This window comes from Pipistrellus kuhlii, unplaced genomic scaffold, assembly GCF_014108245.1.
Source record: "Pipistrellus kuhlii isolate mPipKuh1 unplaced genomic scaffold, mPipKuh1.p scaffold_m20_p_1, whole genome shotgun sequence".
Taxonomy (NCBI): Eukaryota; Metazoa; Chordata; class Mammalia; order Chiroptera; family Vespertilionidae; genus Pipistrellus; species Pipistrellus kuhlii.
In genome coordinates this window covers 64,730,670-64,750,427 of record NW_023425404.1, presented here as the reverse complement: position 1 = coordinate 64,750,427, position 19,758 = coordinate 64,730,670, and the positions used below count along the sequence as shown (strand labels likewise).

The 19,758-nt window shown below is 38.9% G+C and overlaps 1 protein-coding gene across 2 annotated transcripts in view; it reads left to right on the top strand.

Annotated features, from left to right (window-relative positions):
- STXBP6 (syntaxin binding protein 6) overlaps nucleotides 1-19,758 on the top strand; it is a 255,314-nt gene that overhangs the window by 71,831 nt on the left and 163,725 nt on the right. For both annotated transcript variants that reach the window (XM_036450614.2, XM_036450607.1), the window contains exon 2: nucleotides 11,102-11,290. In XM_036450614.2, the coding sequence (XP_036306507.1) occupies nucleotides 11,137-11,290 (154 nt within the window). In that variant the 5' untranslated portion in view covers nucleotides 11,102-11,136. The remainder of the gene's footprint in view (nucleotides 1-11,101; nucleotides 11,291-19,758) is intronic.

Here is a 19,758-nt window from a genome sequence, read left to right as displayed (position 1 = left end):
ATCTATAAGAAGAATGCCCTTGCCAAACATGTACACAAGGGAAGAGGAGAAGAAAATAGCCTAGATTTATAGTTGAAGCAGATGTGAGTCACTGACTTGAACAATCCTTTGAACATAATGTCTCCTACACAAGGAGGGTTAGTATATACTGGGGAAGGAAGCCAGCCACATTGCATGGTGTTTGGTAGTCTGATAGTGGAAAAGAGCCCCCCCCCCCTTTTCCTTCCTTAAAGAGGTAAACTATATTCTAGGTTTTTATATGTTTCATGCTCTTAAAAAATGTAAGTAGGCGATGAATTGGGCTGCTGTGTATAGCTGTGCTGCTTTGTGCTAATCCTAAGGTGTGTGTCCAAGGGAGAAAGTTCAGGCTGACATCTTGCTGGTGTTCTGTTCACCTGGCCATGGGCCCTGGCGTGGAGCTGCGTTTGCTCAGAGGAACGGTGCCATTTTTTTCTCACAGATATGCTACCCCGGCCTTGTTATAATTATTCATGTCACTTGCTCTTCTTTCTCACAATTCTTTGAAGATGGGAATTCATCCAGTTTCACCTTTTGGATTCTCAACATCATGTCTGGACTGGGGCTGAAGAAGGAGGGCAGATTGGTAATTAGATTTCAATAAAATATATTTTTGATATGTCTTCCAGTTTGGGGAGAAAGAGTGTGTTTGGTAGAATAAGAATACTTCCATGTAGAATTCTCTGACCTATTTCTTATTTCACAATCCAGAGATAATCATATTAACATTTTGGCAAATGTCTTTTAGACATCTTGCTATGCATATAAATATACACATGTGACTTTCTTTTCTGAGCCCATTTTTTGTTTTATTTTGTAATCTTCTTGTTTTCACTTGGTAGTTTGTCATAGTCATTTTTGCAAGTCAATATCTATATACCATGACTTTTTAAGACTATGTAATATCCCATATTGAGTGGCTAGGCGATACTCTATTTTACCAATTAAGATTGGATATTAGTGGATATTTAGGTTGTTCATAATGTTTTGCTCTTAAAAATGAATCTGAAGTAAGCCTGAGTTTTTAACATAGGCATGCATGCTCATCCACTAATAGATCTGATCATTCAAAGGCTTCTAACTCAAATATCAATCTCTGGGAGAAAGAAATTATACCTTCACCATGATCCCTAGATAGCAGGAATAGTAGGAGTGGGTTAAAAATGGCCTAGTGTGCCCGGCCATTGTTGCTCAGTGGTTGAACACTGACCCGTGAGCCAGGAGGTCAAGGTTCCATTCCCTGTTAGAGCACATGCCTGAGTTTTGGGCTCTGTCTCCGGTAGGGGGCATACCGAAGGCAGCCAACTGATGTTTCTCTCTCATCTTTGATGTGTCTGTCTCTCTCTCCCTCTCCTTTCCTCTCTCTGAAATCAATAAAAACATATTTTAAAAAATAAAAATGGTATAATCTAATGATTCTAATTTACAATTATAAAGCAAACTTTGGAAGATGCATTTAGCAGCTATCTTGATTGCAGACTTAGGGTTGAGTGTGGAAGTACTCTGTAAATCATGGAGTGCTATACATACCTCAGTAACTCTATTATTAGGGCTTTAAAGAGTACCTGCTATGTTCTCGCAAAAAAAGGTTTATGAAATCTATTTACTTACTTTATAAAAATTCACTAAATGTGGGAGGCGGGAGGGATCTCCAGTGACAATGGTACTGAACCTATTTGTACAGTACAATAAACCAAAGAGATTATTAAGAAAACAAGCCCAGGCCCTGCTCCATAAATCCCTCAAATTTCTCTGAACAGGCCCTGGGCACCCCAGTTCATGTTAATGTTCATCTTTGTTTGGAATTCCTCTTTAAGGTATTTTTTGTCTATCTTCATGTATTTTTTTCTAGCAGATTAGAGAATTTTTTAGCCTTTATTCATATACTTACAATTTTTTTCTTTATTGATTATGGTGTTACATATGTGTTCTTATCCCCCCAACCCCCCACTTAATGCCCTCACACCCCTGGTGTCTGTGTCCACTGGTTAGACTTATATGCATTCATACAAGTCCTATAATTAATCTCTCCCCATTACCCCCACCCTCCCCTACCTTGAGGTTTGATGGTCTGGTCAATGCTTTTCTGTCTCTGGATCTGTTTTTGTTCATCAGTTTACGTTGTTCATTATAGTCCACAAATGAGTGAGATCATGTGATATTTACCTTTCTCTGACTGGCTTATTTTGCTTAGCATAATGCTCTCCAGTTCCATCCATGCTGTTGCAAATGATAAGAATTCCTTATTTTTATACTGCAGCATTGTATTCCATTGTGTAAGTATATTTCAGTTTTTTAATCCACTCATCTGCTGATGGGTACTTAGGCTGTTTCCAAATCTTAGCTATGTTAAATTGTGCTGCTATGAACATAGGGGTATTTACATCCTTTCTAATTGGTGTTCCTAGTTTCTTGGGATATATTCCTAGAAATTGGATCACTGGGTCAAATGGGAGTTCCATTTTTAGTTTTTTGAGAATACTCCATAGTGTTTTCCACAGTGGCTGCACCAGTCTGCATTCTCACCAGCAGAGCAGGAGGGTTCCTTTTTCTCTGCATCCTTGCCTGCACTTGCCATTTATTGATTTGTTGATGATAGCCATTCTGACAGGTGTGAGATGGTACCTCATTGTCATTTTGATTTGAACCTCTTGGATGATTAGTCACTTTGAGCATGTTCCATATGTCTCTTGACCTTCCTTTTGTCTTCTTATAATTTTATTTTCCTGTTTGAAAGTTTCTGACTTCTTCCAGAACACTTTAGATAATTTTTATTGATATTGACTTTGTCCTGATATTTTTAAGTCTTATGAAGTCTTAAATATGGATTTTTGGTCTGCCATTCCATCTGGTTTCATACCATAGCAAACCCATTCCATAGCCCTTATTGTTTCTACCAAAGAAGGATGAATCTGTAGTGATTGCACTTTTAAATTTTCTTTGTATCTTATTACCAGATTAAAGTCATGTGCCTCTTTTAATGGCATATTAGACTCCCCTTTTAGATTTTTTATTAAGATTTTTTTTACTTAAAAATAGTAGTTGAACTTCATGAAAAATTGGCTTGTGGACCAAAATTTTTGTCTAATGTATCCAATTTTTTCTCATGTTTACATGTTGTGGAGCAACTAAAGTTTTCATCTGGAGAACCATAAAAAAGTGAAGTTGTCTAAGTAAGAATTTTGCATATTTAGAGTCAGTAACTTACTTGAGTAAATTTTTATAATAGAGCTAACTTGATCTCAGATTATCTCATTGACCTTACCATAGGAAACAACAACAACAAAAAGTAGACTTTAATTGCTTTAAAAAATTACAAGCTTTCTGATTATTCTGGGAAGTTTTTGGATTTTGGAGTAAAACTAATATTTTCAGATTATTTTTAGGTTTAATGATCATGTGTAATTTAAAGGAAGCAATTTAACATTTCTCTACTTTTTGATATTTATAACATTGACTTGTTCCTTATCAAGGTAATTGTGTTTGTCAAGATTGGAAGGATGGAGAAAAAATAAATTCAGTTAAGGCTGAGTAATATTTATCCTTTAGATAGGGGTGTCGAACTCAATCAGAGAAGGGGCCAAAATCTAAAATCCAGCCTAAATCGCGGGCTGAATGGTTTACTGAACAGTCATAAACTGTCATTGTGATGGAAACGCAGCAGAGTGCAGTGATGACAGCGCGGTGCGGGCCACATTGCAAGGCCTGGCGGGACGGATTTGGCCCGCGGGCCTTGTGTTTGACACATGTGCTTTAGAATATTACATTGGACAGTGTAGAGGGATGATTGTGAGAAAGATGGGAATGGTACTGGAACCAGGGATGATGAGGATCTCAACCAAGGCAGAGGAAGTGAGAATGAAGAACTGATGGAGGCCAGAAATATTAAATAGAATCCACAGGAGTTGGTGATTAGTTTTTATAGGGAGTTGGAGGATTGGAGGGAAAAGATGGGGTCTAGGTTAACTCTTAGTGAAAAAGCTCAGTGGGCAGCTAAGTAAGTGGACTTAAAGCAAGTAAGGCAGTGAGCACTGGGTGTATGATTAGTGTTATCAGATTAAAGGCAAGAATCAAAGCTGCATTTGTAGGATTTCTAAAGTGGCAATGTAGAGAAGTCCTATCTTGGAACATAGCCTTGTTTCTTTCATTTATAAGTTATTTGAAGTCACCTTACTATAGTTTTCAAGCACTAGGGATAATCAGCTGATTTTCCCCTAAAGTTTTCCTGGGTAACATCATGTTTGTGGTTAACCTTGGAGAATTCTGAAACTTTCTTGTTTTGAGAGCATCTGCCTTAGGGTTGAGTCACAGGGGTAATGTCTAAAAACAGGATTTTGGTTACTCACTGGCAATGGGAACATGATTGTCATACAGTTCAGATTACCTTCGTTGGTGCAGCCAGTGCCAAAATATGATCAGATGATTGCACATTGCCTGTGGGATCCATACAGGAAAGTTAACTAGGCAAAATGAATCAGCTTTCTAATAATATTAAGCTAATAGATGGCACCTGTATCTCACCAGAGAAGGATATGGGCCTCTCAGCTGAGAAAATTTAAGCCTGTTGGCTACAACCACTTAGAACTATGATAATAAATGCCCAGCTAAAGGTCATCTGCAGTTTTAATTTGCTGGAGTCCCTACCACTCCTCCTTGTCTTCTGACCACTGAGGACAAATGTCAGTTTAACTACTGGAAGTAAAAAAAAAAAAAAAATAGGTTAGTGTTGGATTATAAAAGCATCTTTGTTTGTACCCATTTACTCATGTCCTCTGACTAATCCCCGAGATCATAAGAGTTTGCAATTTTTACTCGGCAGGATAATTTTATATCCTGGGAACCTGTAGGGAGTGGAGGGCCATTTCACTACAGTAGCCATGGGCTAACAAAAATGAATGTGGATTAGATGGCTCAAAAAGAAAAGAAGATAGATGAAAAGTCTTGAAAAATATTTAAACTAACTGCAATTAGTTTCCACAACTACCGCTTACGACTGCTTTGACTTGCAAATCATATTGTATGTTGGAAGAGAAAGCTTTGTAATTATAGCTTGTAGAAGCTGTGGACCAGGAAAAAGCTTTTTTTGTATGGGAGAAAAAATAATCTTCTCTCTACCTTTCTACGTTCTTAACTGAGATCCCTAGTAATAAAATACAAGTTAACAAGAGAAAAACAAAACTAAGCAGGTATATCTTATGTAAAATGAGTAATCCATCAGGTGGGTTAGATTTTAGGATTAAATACCATTTTAATAGGAAAAGAGGAGGGTGAATATAGAATTCTTAGGGAAAATTAAATGACTTATAGGAAAAATGAATGGGCTCTTAGAAGGATAGATAGGCCCTGGCCAATGCTGGTCAGTTGGTACACCAGAAGGTGGTGTGTTAGATTCCTAGTCAGGGCACGTGGGGGGAAGAAAGCTATCAATATTTATTTCTCTCTTCCTTTTTCTCTCTAAAATTATTTTCAAAAATTTATTTTAGGCTGAAATCAGTTTGGCTCAGTGGATAAAGTGTCAACCTGTGGACTGAAAAGTCCCAGGTTCGATTCCAGTTAAGGGCATGTACCTTGGTTGCGGGCACATCCCCAGTAGGGGATGTGCTGGAGGAAGCTGATTGATGTTTCTCTCTCATCGATGTTTCTGACTCTCTATCCCTCTCCCTTCCTCTCTGTAAAAAAAAAAAAAATCAATAAAATATATTAAAAAATTATTTTAAAGAATGGGAAGTAGGATAATTTGTGACAAAGTTTGTCAGGAGTATAGTGTTGACTTTTAGTCTTCTCTCCTGTGACAAAAGTCACTCTTCTCTCATTGATGGATGAGATTCACAGTGAGGGGATTTATGACAACTGTGTTCCTTTTGGAGGATCTGTCCTTAGGCAGATAAGGGGAGTTTCCCTGCATTTACTGTCTTTCAAATGTCTTCATCTCCAAGTGATCAACGTACTTCAGTGGCATGTTTTAGGATAGCATGTTCTGTTACAATTCAGGGTGATGTAGGTTGGAGTAACTATGGCCATTGGTTCATCATTGCTATCATATTCATCTTGTTTCCTTACAATGGGATCCCAGTTTTGGCTGGACATAGATTTATCAGCAGTAAGATGTAAGACCTGACAAAGCTGCTTAATTGAACATAGAGAAACAAAAATCCCTGATATTTTCTTCCTGTATGCTCTCCTGAGAACACATTCCTTTCCATTCCATGGTTCTTCTTTAAACTACTGGCTTTTAAATTAGCTTCAGGATGACTGCAAATGAACCAGTTAAAGAGTTGGTTAAAATATAGTTCCCAAGATTTTTATTTGGTGGGTGTGAAGGGGATGACCAGGAGTTTTCATTTCTGAAAAGCTCTTCATGATGCATTCAGATGTGAACTCAGGTTTTGGAGACACTCTTACAGATTATTGCTACAAAGATGCTGTAGTACCCTTTTACATTCTGAGTCTTTCCCTTCTAAGCCATTATACATCCCCATTTCCAGGTTGGGGGGAGCATTTGAAACATACAAACATGTGTGATTTCACTAAAGCCTGTTAGTATTGTCAACAAAAGAACATCCAGCTGAAACTGATTTGGCTCAGTGGATACCGTGTTGGTCTACGGATTGAAAGGCCCCAGGTTTGATTCAGGTCAAGGGCATGTACCTTGGTTGCAGGCACATCCCCAGTGAGGGTGTGCAGGAGGCAGCTGGTTGATGTTTCTTTCTCATCAATGTTTCTAGCTCTCTTATCCCTCTCACTTCCTCTCTGTAAAAAAATAAATAAGATATATATTAAAAAAAAAAGAATATCCAACCTATAAAAATATTGGTAAGAGTTTATTAGAGTTTATGTGAGCCAAACTGAGGACGTGCCCTGAAGCAAGATCTCTATAGATTGAGAAAATGCTTTGGAAAGTGGAACTTTGGCAGTTCTTTTTATGCATTCAGAATCAAAAAATAAAATATAAGGAAGGTTACATGAAATCCATTGGTGGTTGATTAAGGAGGCAGGAGAAAGCAAAATGGCAAAATCTCTGGGACTGAATAAAAAGCAAAATAGAAAAACACATACTTCTTTTACACTGGTGGGTGTAGGATAGTTAGCATTTAACATTAACAGTAAAGAGAGGCGTGAGGAGGGCAAAAGGTAACAATGAGGAGTTAAGTGCATGTGCTCTTGTGGGGATCTAGAAAAGATGACTCTGTAGGCCAAGGGTATGCTATCCTAGAAGCACAAGAACAATGGACAGGCCTTGCTTAGGTAAGAGAACCTTTTACTAAGGAAACTATGGTACTGGAGTATGGCTACCCACCACAACTTACCCAGTGGGAATTTCTGATCAGATCATCCTGGGTGGTTACTTTTGATCACTGAGCTTGTCAGGCCTGCCATGTAGCTCCTTTCTTGTTCATAGCATCATTGTCCTGAACAAAAATTCTGATAATTTCCCATAAAAATAAGTTGGATAATGTCCTACTGGAAAGTTTTCTGAGGAGGATGATACCAATAAACTCCTTAACCTTATAACATTTAGTATAGAGCCTTCCATATGACAGAACATTTATTCACAATTTAAGGATTTCGTATTCATGAATGAGACAGTTGAGGCTTTGGTAAATAAAAGGTTGCATTTCTCTTTTGCACATACTTTCTGATATAGATGGTAACATTTACTCACTTTATGCAAGTGAGGGCCTTTTATTTTTCATATTACAGTAATAGAGCTATTAAAAATATCATTTGACCATTTATTATGATTCAGGCAATAGAAATAAGTGATTTGCATGCATTGTTCTATTTAATTCTTTCAATGGTTCCATGAGGTAGGTGAAGATATCTATGTAGACCAAGGGTCTGAAGTTTTAAGAGATTTGTCCAGTCACATGTAGACCTTAAGTTTTTGAGCTGAAATTTGAACCCAAGTTCAGAGATTTTCTTTTTTCTTTTTTTGTTCTTGGCCACTGGATATCAGTATAAAGAATACAGCATATCGCCAAGACCTGTTTGGCTCAATGGATAGAGCGTCGGCTTGGGGACTGAGGGGTCCCGAGTTCGATTCTGGTCAAGGGCATGTTGCGGGCATATCCCCGGTGGTGGGTGTGCAAGAGGCGGCTGATCGATGACTCTCTCTCATCGATGTTTCTAACTCTCTATCTCTCTCCCTTCCTCTCTGTACAAAATCAATAAAATATATTAAAAAAAAAAAGAATACAGCATATGGTCATTTCTATTTTTTACTACCGGTAGTTTTTCAAAAGAAGAATAGAATTTCCTAGGAATTTGGTAAAATATGCATGCTTCCCCTTTCTTTTGACAGATTTTACATAATAAAACGATAGTTTTCCATTTTTAATCACATTTTAAGAAAAATATGAATCTGAGATGGAAAATCAAAAGCTATGCCACAGTTGGGTAGGTACAGGTTAGAGAATGCCTGATGAATTTGGGAGTGTAACTTTCTTTCTACATTGCTTATAGAATGTTTGAAGACACTCTGCTACCAGCGGTTTTCTATTTCTCCTATCCCCAAAGGTGACAGGTGAGAGGCCTTGGAGCTAGAAAAGAACTAGTATAGATTTCTCTCTTTAAAAAACAAAACAAACCCTGTTAATTATAAAACCTGCCTAGGAAAGTCACATGATAAATCATGGTGGGGGAAATTCTGTTTGCTAACTTCTAGGAAATCACAGGGAATCAGTTAGTGGTGAGTACATTAAAAAACAAGTCCCTCACTATTGTCATTTTGTTCTCAGCCAGTATGAAGAACCTGATAGCAATGATAAAATGTCATGATCAGAACACACATAGATCTGAGTATAGATTTATAATAGGTAGTAGAGAGATATAGATAGATGATAAAAGTGACACTTTTTATTCTTTATGTTTGGTGCCACTAAGAATATCTGTTTGATTACAGAATTGAAACTAGGAGAAGTTTCCTTAACCAGGGGATACTTTTAAATATGTACATATATATTTTCTACCATGAGGTTACAGATGTGATCTAGTTATATGAGGACAGGTGTGCTGGTAGCATTTGTGAATCTTGCATTGGGAAACATTCCCCTGGTCTTGCATCATGAATCATCTGGATTTATGTGAAACCTTTGATGCAGTCATCGGTAAATTCCTGGTGAACAGGGACCATGTCTTAATGATTTATTGCATCTCCAATACTGTGTTAGAGGTAGCACTTAATAGGACCAGTTGGTTCAATTTTACAGCAGGCTGATCGATTCCATGAGCTGCTGCCTCCATATACATATAGCTGTGCTAGCAATCCATATGTAGGATCTCTGGATATTCTGTATAGCCAGCATGACCAACCCATAAGCCCTCTCTGTATTATTAGTTCTGATTTATTAATTTCCTGAACAAATGTTGGTTACTGATTAAAGTGTAGACTATGATTAGTGTGACAGAACATTTATTCAAGTTATGGTTGAGCTTTTTGGATGATAGGGTTAAAATTCAGATTGACCTTGCATATAATCAGTACAAATAAGTAGAATTAAGACCATAAGGGAAGTATAACTTTTAGAAAACTAAATATAACATGGGAGACTGTGTATGCATAAGTTTTTTTGGAGGGAGGATAAAAAAAGGGATTCATTGTGAGTCAGAAACATACTGCTTTATTTTCTTAGTTATTGGGTGCATACTGCCAGTTAACCACATGTGGGAACCACTGGACAACATTTTCAAAATATTTGTCTGACACTTTTATAAATCTGTGGCAATTAGATACACAGGAGCATTGGAAATAGTACCTATTGAAAGAGGATAATAAATAAGGATTAGCTGTTTAGCCTGAACCAAAGCACTGAGTGGTGATTAAATTAATGGGCTTCTGTGGCATGTATAGTTATTATGTAGATGATATCATTATCTCCACTATGAAGAGAATTGAGGAAATAGATTTACATTAGAGTTAAAGGAGATTTTTGAAGGAGTGAAAACTAATTTTAAGGATTGCTGGACAGTGGAAAGACTTCTCAACTGGAGAAGTGGAGTCATGTTCCTTACAAGACAACAATGGGGGGTGGATATGCATGCTATTAGATTTAGATGCACTTGGAGTGCAGATTGATAAACTTTCTAGATTCCATTTTGTGCTGCTTATCTCACATTGTTTGACATGTTCAGCGAGTAAATCAGTATTCTTTTTTAAATTAATACTAGAGGCCCGGTGCACAAAATTTGTGCATGGGGGGGTTGTCTCCTTCAGCCCAGCCTGCACCCTCTCCAATCTGGGACCTTTCGAGGGATGGCCAACTGCCTGTTTAGGCCCAATCCCATCAGGATTGAGCCTAAGTGGGCAGTCAGACATCCCTCTCACAATCCAGGACTGCTGGCTCCCAACTACTTGCCTGCCTGCCTGTTTGCCCCTAACCACTTCTGCCTGCCAGCCTGATTACCCCTCAACCATTCCCCTACCAGCCTGATTGATGCCTAACTGCTCCTTGCTGGCCTAATTGCCCCTATCTGAACTGTCTTCCCCTTCAGGCCTGGTCACCCCCAACTGCCCACCCCTACTGGCCCAGTCACACCTAACTGTCCTCCCTTGCCAGCCTGGTTACCCCTAATTGCCCTCCCCTGCCAGCCTGATCATCACCAACTACCCTCCCATGCATACCTGGTCTGTCCCAACTGCCCTCCTCTGCAGGCCTGGTCCCCCCCAACTGCCTTTCCCTCCACACCTGGTCACCCCTAACTGCCCTCCACTGCAGGCCTGATGCCCTTAACTGCCCTGCCTTGCAGGCCTGGTCCCTTCCAACTTCCCTCCCCTGCTGGCCATCTTGTGGTGGCCATCTTGTGTCCACATGGGGGTGGTCATCTTTGACCACATGGAGCGGCTATCTTGTGTGTTGGAATGGTGGTCAGTTTGCATATTACTCTTTTATTAGAGAGGGTTTTTTCATAGTTATTACAAATACCAAAACTTTGCTTTTAATGATTCTGTAATGTACCTCAAGCAAGAGAGAGGTTAAACCAGGAATTGAAAATTACTTCACTTGCATATCAACTTGCTGCTCATTTTTATATGGGCCCTTAGAATATTCTCAATTCCAACTTGCCTTTTCTTTTTCTTCTTTAGGAAACTTATTGTGCACCCTCCCCACTTGTTCTACAATGAGTGCCAAGTCTGCCATCAGCAAGGAAATTTTTGCACCTCTTGATGAAAGGATGCTGGGAGCTGTCCAAGTCAAGAGGAGGACAAAGAAAAAGATTCCTTTCTTGGCAACTGGGGGTCAAGGTGAATACTTAACTTACATCTGCCTGTCAGGTAATGAAAATTAGATACTAATATTATTAAAACAACTTCTCTTTTAAAACAGTTCATTCTGAGGAATCCTGGAGGGTTATATACACAAGTTTTGTACACGTCTGCTCGTGCACTCTGCTTTTCTGTTGTCTGCTCTGATCCTTACTGTTGGCACTTCTACTTCTGAGGTTGCCTTATATGGGAAAGGTAATGAAGCTCAATTTTCATGTGTGTTCTGATTCATTCAGAGCTTCTGTAAAGGATTTGAGAGACACAGTTGCTTGCCCATACTTCCTTCACTAGGACATTGGCAGAATGTGGGATAGCCTTCGGGATTTTTGTTTTATAACAATTACTGATATTTGGATAATTGTCCTTATTAGCAGCCTGAATTTCATTGAATTTCTTTTTCTTAACAGTTGCCAATAGCCAGTAATAGTTTGTCTTAAGATAACTATCGGCACATTATGGGATGTGAGGAAGTAGTCTGAGCTCATAGATCACTCTTTTTCCTGACAGCTGTTCCTTGTCAGAAAGGCATCTGTGTCTATTTAGTCTAGTATTTTGTTAGATTATATTTTCCCCTTTCTTTGTGTTACTGTAAGAGATCTGTGGGATTTACTGTGGATTTATATCAAGTTTGTTTTTTTTTTAGCTAAAATTAGGATAAATTTTCCTTGGAGTTATGGGACATTTGTAATATTTCTGATATTTCTTATAACTGTACAATGGAAGAATTAAGCTTGCCTTAATTCATTTTTTTAAAATTTCCCTTAAATGTGGCTTGGGAATAAAACTTTTTTTGGACTAATTTTTAGCTTAAAAAATTAAGCCTGTGATTATTTAAGCTTATCACAATTTATTTCAGGGTACAGAGAGCTTTTTTCTAGAAGTACATGTAAAGATAATAATAAGACTGTATCTTAGTATAAACTGAAATGAGAATAACTCTGGTCAATGTGATTCAGTTGGTTGCAATATTATGTCATGCACCAAAGAGTCACGGGTTCTATTCTGTTCTATTCTTGGTCAAGATATAGACCATCATCTTTTCTTTGACTACCACCTTTAAAAAAATCTCAAGTTTCGGGTTTGGGGAATGTATGAGAGGCAATCAATCGGTGTTTCTCTCTCTCCCTCACTCTCTCCCTCTCTCCCTCTCTCCCTCTCTCTCTCCCTCCTTCTCTCCCTCTCTCTCTCCCTCTCTCCTTCTCTCCCTCTCTCCCTCTCTCTCTCTTTCCCTTCTGTCCTTTCTCTCTAAAAACAATATAAACATATCCTTGGGTGAGGAATAAAATAAATAATTAAATAAAATGAAATGAAATGAGAACATAGCCCCTTAGGTAAAAATGCCATCTCAATGGTTAAAAGAAAGCTTTTGTATAAATGAGTGTGATAGAATTGACCTCACCCTCATTTAAATATTGCTTTTTCTTTTTAATCCCAAATAAAGATTAGGTTAATAAAATCTGGTTACTGTTGGAGGGCATTTGCATGCCTTTAGTATGCTGCACAGTGTCTGGCATATAATAGGGACTCTATTCATAGCTAATGACTAAAAGAAAGAAAGAAAGAAAGAAAGGTAGTCATTCTTAATACCTTCCTAGTATTTTGTTACTGAAACTCAGGTATTAATTTCTTTTCCATATTCTTAAATTTAGATTCTAGAGTTTTTGCTTGTACCAATTAAAAGAGAAATGTCTTATAATAAATTTTGTTTTGTGTTCAGGCTGAAATGAGCATGGACACATAGTGATTCTAATTTTATTTAGCAGTTTTGCTTGCATTTGAGGCACATGCTATTATTGTTTGCATATTTCAGATCCTATAGCCTGCAAGAGTGATATGGGGATGTTAACTACCTCATCTCATGAAACAGCATAACCATGTCCCCTGCTATAGGAGGTGATGACTGGCTAACTGCATTTCCTTTAAAAATTCCAAGAACTTCATGTTTAAAGTCAGAAACTGCGAATTGCTCTTTCATTGTATCGGAGGAAAATATTTTGCTCTGAAAGTCTTCATCCGTTTACTGTATTTGAATCTTGAGAGGACAGGTTGATAAAATAGATCTGACATTTAAGCAGATGAGTTCATGGAAACAGAGGCAGGGGAAAGCCAGGCAACTTTGACACCCAAACGTTTTTTGCAGTTTTATTTTTCTTATCATTGAGACAGAAGGAGCAACCTTCATTTTCTTATGTGAAACTTAGAGGAAGACCATCCACATCTCTGCTAATGTAATGTTTTTATTAATAAGTAATTCATTAGTTACTCAAATATTAAGTACTTTTTATGTGCTGACCACTCTATGTGCTTAGGGGTTCAGATATGAGAAAAACTCATGAAGCTCATCTTGTTTCATGGGGAAGGAGCAATAAACATTAATAAGATACTCATTAAAAATGTAATCATTAACCATAAAAAGGTTAACGAGGAAAAATATAATGAGATGAAGGCATGTGTAAGAAAATTTGGTCTGGTTGGGAGAACCCAGAGCTGCTTCACGGATTCTGAAAAGATAACGGTGTTGGTGCAGAGAGCATTCCAGGCAGAGGAAATGGCAGGGAGCCTCATTAAAAGGCTCAGCTGGATTTTGAGTTTCTCCTTTTCTCCCACTCATTTGAAAGATGACCTCTTTATAGATGAATTCATCTAGGAAGTTGTGAAGTGAGAGCAGAGTCCTTAAAGGACAGCTTCCTTCCTGCTATGAGTGAGCTACCTCATGCTTTCGGGGGAAGCCAAGCCTTTCAATTCCTATGGTTCGGTTGATGAAAACCAGCTATCCATTTTGAATAGGCAAACTCTGTATAAATTAGTGCAATAACTGCAAATAATATTTAACCACTTTGAAAACAGTATAAATAGTTGTGTGTGTGTGTGTGTGTGTGTGTGTGTGTGTGTGTGTTTAAGGGGAAGAATATCAGTTTTAAAAGCTTGCCAACATATGCATATAAGACATTGATATCCAATGTCTTTTTCTAATGTTCCTTTGTGTGAATCCCTCTCCACTTCTAGTGTCTGGCAGAATTTACAATCTGAGAGGAAGACATTATATAATCTGTGAATATAGAGATTATTTTCAGAGTGCGTTATATATCCTCTGTAGGAATATAAAAAAGGTTCTGGAGTGCAGGAAATGAGATTATCTTTCTTTAGTTATTTAGTTGTAATTATGTAAGGAGAGAAAAAGAACCTCAAGTTCATTCATAGAATTTGAGTTTTTCTCATGTACTGACATGATTCTGTTAATTAGCATTATTAAAGCACTTATTTCTAATTTTTCTTCTTGGCAATGGCTAAAGTTTAAAAGACTGACAATACCAAGTGTTGACAAGAATGTGGAGTAATTTAAGCTCCCATACTTTCTTGGGCAAGGGAGATGTAAAAATGATGCAAGCACTTTGGTAAACAATCTGACATTTTTAAATAAAGTCAAATATCTACTTATGTGACTCAGCAACTGCATTCCTAGGCATTTACCCATAAGAAATAAAAGCATATGTTCATTCTAAGGATTGCTGTAGCTATTCAGGGTCTTTTTTTTATTCCAGATGAATTTTTGGAAAATTTGTTCTAGGTCTGTGAAATATACCATTGGTATTTTAATGGAAAGTATATTGAATTTATAGATTGCTTTGGGTAGTATGGACATTTTGATGATGTTTATTCTACCAATCTATGAATATAGTATGTTCTATCTGTTTATTTCTTCCTCTATTTTTTTTCAGTGTCCTGTAGTTTTTCACATTTAGTTAAGTTTATTTCCAGGTATCTTAATTTTTTTTGGTGCGATGGTAAATGGGATTGCTTTTTTACTCTCTCTTTCTGTAAGTTCATTATTGGTGTATAGAAATGCCATAGATTTTTTGGTGTTAATTTTGTATCCTGCTACATTGCCAAATTCATTTATTAAGTCTAATACTTTTTTGATGGAATCTTTAGGGTTTTCTATGTACAGTATCTTGTCATTTGCAAATAAGGACAGTTTTACTTCTTCTTTTCCAATTTGGATGCCTTTTATTTCTTCTTCTTGTCTGATTGTAATGGCTAGTACTTCCAGCAGTATGTTGAACAGGAGTGGTGAGAGTTGATCCCTGATAAAGAAGAACAAAGTAGGTGGGATCTCAGCCCCAGATATCTAGCTATATTATAAAGCCACTGTTCTTAAAACAGCCTGGTACTGACATAAGAACAGACATATAGACCAATGGAATAGAATAGAGAACCCACAAATAGACCCAAATCCTATGCTCAATTAATATTTGACAAAGGAAGCATAAACATACAATGAAGTCAAGACAGTTTCTTCAATAAATGGTATTGGAACATTGGACAGATACATGCAAAAAAAAAAAAAAATGAAACTAGATCACCACCTTACACCATACACAAAAATAAATTCAAAATGGATCAAAGACTTAAACATGTGATGGGAAACTATAAAAATACTAGAGGAATCCACAGGCAGCAAAATCTCAGACATAGGCTGAAGCAATTTCTTCACTGATATGCTCCTAGGGCAATGGAAACTAAAGAGAAAATAAACAAATGGGACTACATCAAAATAAAAAGCTTTTGCATAGCAAAGGAAACCATCAATAAAACAATAAGAAAATCCACTGCATGGGAGAATATATTTGCCAGTGATATCAACAATAAGGGTTTAATCTCCAACATTTATAGGGAACTCATACAACTTAACAAAAGGAAGGTAAACAACCCAATCAAAAAATGGGCAACTGATCTAAATGGACACTTTTTGAAAGAAGAGAGAAGGCAGGCCAAGAAATATATGAAAACATGCTCCAAGTCACTAATCATCAGAGAGATGTAAATCAAAACAAAAATGCAGTACCATCTCACACCTATCAGAATAGCTATCATAAACAAATCAACAAACAACAAGTGCTGGTGAGGATGTGGAGAAAAAGGAACCCTCGTGCACTGCTGGTGGGAATGCAGACTAGTATAGCCACTATGGAGAACAGTTTGGAGTTTCCTGAAAAAAACTGAAAATGGAACTCCCATTTGACCCAGTGATCCCGCTTCTAGGAATATATCCCAAGAAACTAGAAACACCAATCAGAAAGGATATATGCACCCCTATGTTCATAGCAGCACAATTTAACATAGCTAAGATTTGGAAACAGCCTAAGTACTCATCAGCCGATGAGTGAATTAAAAAACTGTGGTACATCTACACAATGGAATACTATGCTGTGGTAAAAAAGAAGGATTTCTTACCATTTGCAACAACATGGATGGAGATGGAGAGCATTATGCTAAGTGAAATAAGCCAGGCAGAGAAAGATAAGTAATACATGATCTCACTCATTTGTGAAATAAAATAAACATAAACTGATGAACAAAAACAGATCCAGAGGCAGAGAATCATCAATCAGGACATCAAACCTCAGGGAGAGTAAGGGTCACTGGGATAAGGGGGAGAGGTCAACCAAATGACATATATGCATGCATATAAGCCTAATCAATGGACACAGACATCAGGGGGGTGGGTGCATGAATAGGGATGGGAGGTAATGGAGGGAAAAGGACACATATGTAATATGTTAATAAAGAAATTTTTAAAAACCACATGTTCACATAAAGACATGTATATAGAAATTTATAACAGTCTTATCTATACAATAAAGGAGAACTATGCTAATTAAACAGGGAGACCTTCCAGATGTCCTTCTGGGCAAAGCTGGGGGCTTAGCTGGCCTGCAAACCACCCCCAGGTCCTCGACCAGGCTGTCAGACCTCCTGGTCCAGGCTGCTGCACCCCCAGCAGGGACCCCGACCCCATCAGGGAGCTGGCCAGCCTGTAAACGGCCCGAGGCCCCTTGCCCAGATTGTCTATTCACCAGCGGGGAACTCCACCCTGATGGAAGCATTGATGGCCTGCAAACAGCCCTCAGCCCCTCACCCAGGCCAGCTTGACCCCAGTGGAGACCCCAGCCCCAATGGGGGTGTGGCCAGCCTGTCAATGGCCCTCAGCCCCTCACCCAAGCCAGCCACAACCCTCAGCACGGACCCTCACCTCAATGTGTGTGTGCAAACAGTTTTGAACCTCTTGTCCAGGCCCTCCCCAGTGGGGGTGTAGCTGGCCGGCAAACAACTCTCAGCCCCACCTAGGCTGGCCATGCCCTCCAGCAGGGACCTGCACCCTGATGGGGATATGGCCTGTGTGGAAATGGCCATCAACCCCTAGCCCAGGTTGACCATGTCCCCAGCATTGACCCGCACCCCAATGGGGGCATGGCCAACCTGCAAACAGCCCTCAGCCCCTCCCTCAGGCCAGCCACTGGGGTGTGTCTGGCCTGCACACTGCCCCAGGGCCCTTGCCCTGGCGTGCCCCATCCCCCAAGGGGACCCTCACCCTGGTCCAGACTCCCTTCAGGGCAGACCAGCCAGCCCCCACTTGTGCACCAGGCCTCCATCTTCTATACTAATAAAAGAGTAATATGCTAATTAGTCTTGGAGACCTTCTGGCTGAGGCTGAGGCAGAGGTGGTTAGGGCAATCAGGCTGGCAGAGGGAGTAGTGGGGGTCAAGTAGGCCAGCGGGGGGCGGAGGGGGAGTTGGGGAGGAGCAGGTTCGGGGGAGTCAGCTAGGGATGAGCAGGTGGGGCAGTTGGGGGTGAGTAGGCCAGCAGGGAGTACAGTTGGGTCGATCAGGCCAGCAGCCAGAGTGGTTAGGGGTGATCAGGCAGGCAGGCAGGCAGATGAGCAGTTAGGAGCCAGTGGTCCTGGATTGGGAGAGGGATGTCTGACTGCCCTGTGGGATCAGACCCAAACCAGCAGTCAGACATCCCCAGAGGGGTCCCAGATTGGAGAGGGTGTAGGCTGAGCTGAGGGACACCCCACCCCCGCATGAATTTTGTGCACTGGGCCACTAGTCTATATATATATAAAAGCATAATATGCAAATTGACTTGACAGCAAGATGACCAATTGCTATGACACGCATTGACCATTAGGGGGCAGATGCTCAACACAGAAGCTGCCCCCTGCCTGCAGGCCCTGATCTCCCAACAACCTCTTGGTCCTTACCCCCAGCCGACAGGATCTGATTGCCCAACGAGGAACAGGGAATGGGGGAGTCGGTGGCAGCAGATGTGGACAGTGCCAGGCCAAGGCAGGTGTGAGTGACCAGGGCCCCTATTGCCCTGCTGCTCACCCCACACACACAGGGCAACCGGTGTTGGCAGTGAGGGCTGGGGTAGGCTACCAGGGCTGACTGCCTGTATCTGGGGAAGATCAGCCCTGATCATAGGCCAGGGTCCCTACTTGTGCACAAATTTTGTGCACTGGGCCTGTGGTTTATAATAATGAAAAATAAGAACTAAGATGTGAATGAATGAGTAAATTATATTATATCTATGTAGTGCAAAACTACCCTAAGAAATGATATACTAGTACATGCAGAAACATGGATGAATCTGAAAAGCTTTATGTTGGTGAAAAAAACACACAAAAAAAACAGAAAAGAATACATGTCCTGTGATTCTATTTATATGAAATTCTAGAATAGACTTAAGCTATAGTGACAGAAAGCTCATTGGTGTTCGCCAGGGATTGGGTTGGAGATTGACTGCAAAAGGGCATGAAGAAATTTTTGCAATAATGTAAGTGTTCTATATGTTGATGTGATGATGGTCATTTAGGTATAGATGGTTATTTAGGCATTTTTCACAACTCATCAAACTGCATAAAATTGGTGCATTTTATTAAATGTAAATATATCAGTAAATTGACTTTTTCAAAATATAAAGATACTAGTGAGTTCATCCTTTATGGATATGAAAAGTTACCCTCAAAGGCCTTCTTGGACCCTCAGACAGAAGCAATATGCACCATATAAACCTGTGCATGCATCCATATGATTGGTGTGTCGATATGTTCTAGTTCCTTGTAGCATTTGGCACATTGCGGACTATAGACACAATAGCTGCTTGTATGGAAGATGATATTTAATTTAGGGTTTACTAATCTATCTGATTATGGCATAGACATTATTTGTAACAGAACTGTTAATTAATTCAAAGTGTAAAGTAAGCCCTGCTCACAACAATTTCTATAGTTAGTTGTCCCTTCCATGATATTTAGGTCTATAAAACTAAACTAGAAACATACTAAGATATTAAAATCAGTTTATTATTAGAGGCTAGTTACCTATTGAACATTTCTTACTTTTATGTTTAAAATATATTCCCCCATCCAGTTTTAATTCAGTATGTATAATGCTAGCTTTCATGTCCATAAATGATTTAAAAAAATCCTTGGCTGCTACATACTGTTCTTATAGAGGGAACATGAAGAAACTTTATGTTTGGGATTAATACATTCATTCACATATTTTGTTAAAACAGAAAAATCTTAATCTTTTCAAAATGATTTTGTAGAGAACAAAGTTGTTGATTTTTAAATTTAAAATAAAGTTGTGAATGTTCTTTGATGAAATAATTTATGTAAATCGACCCCC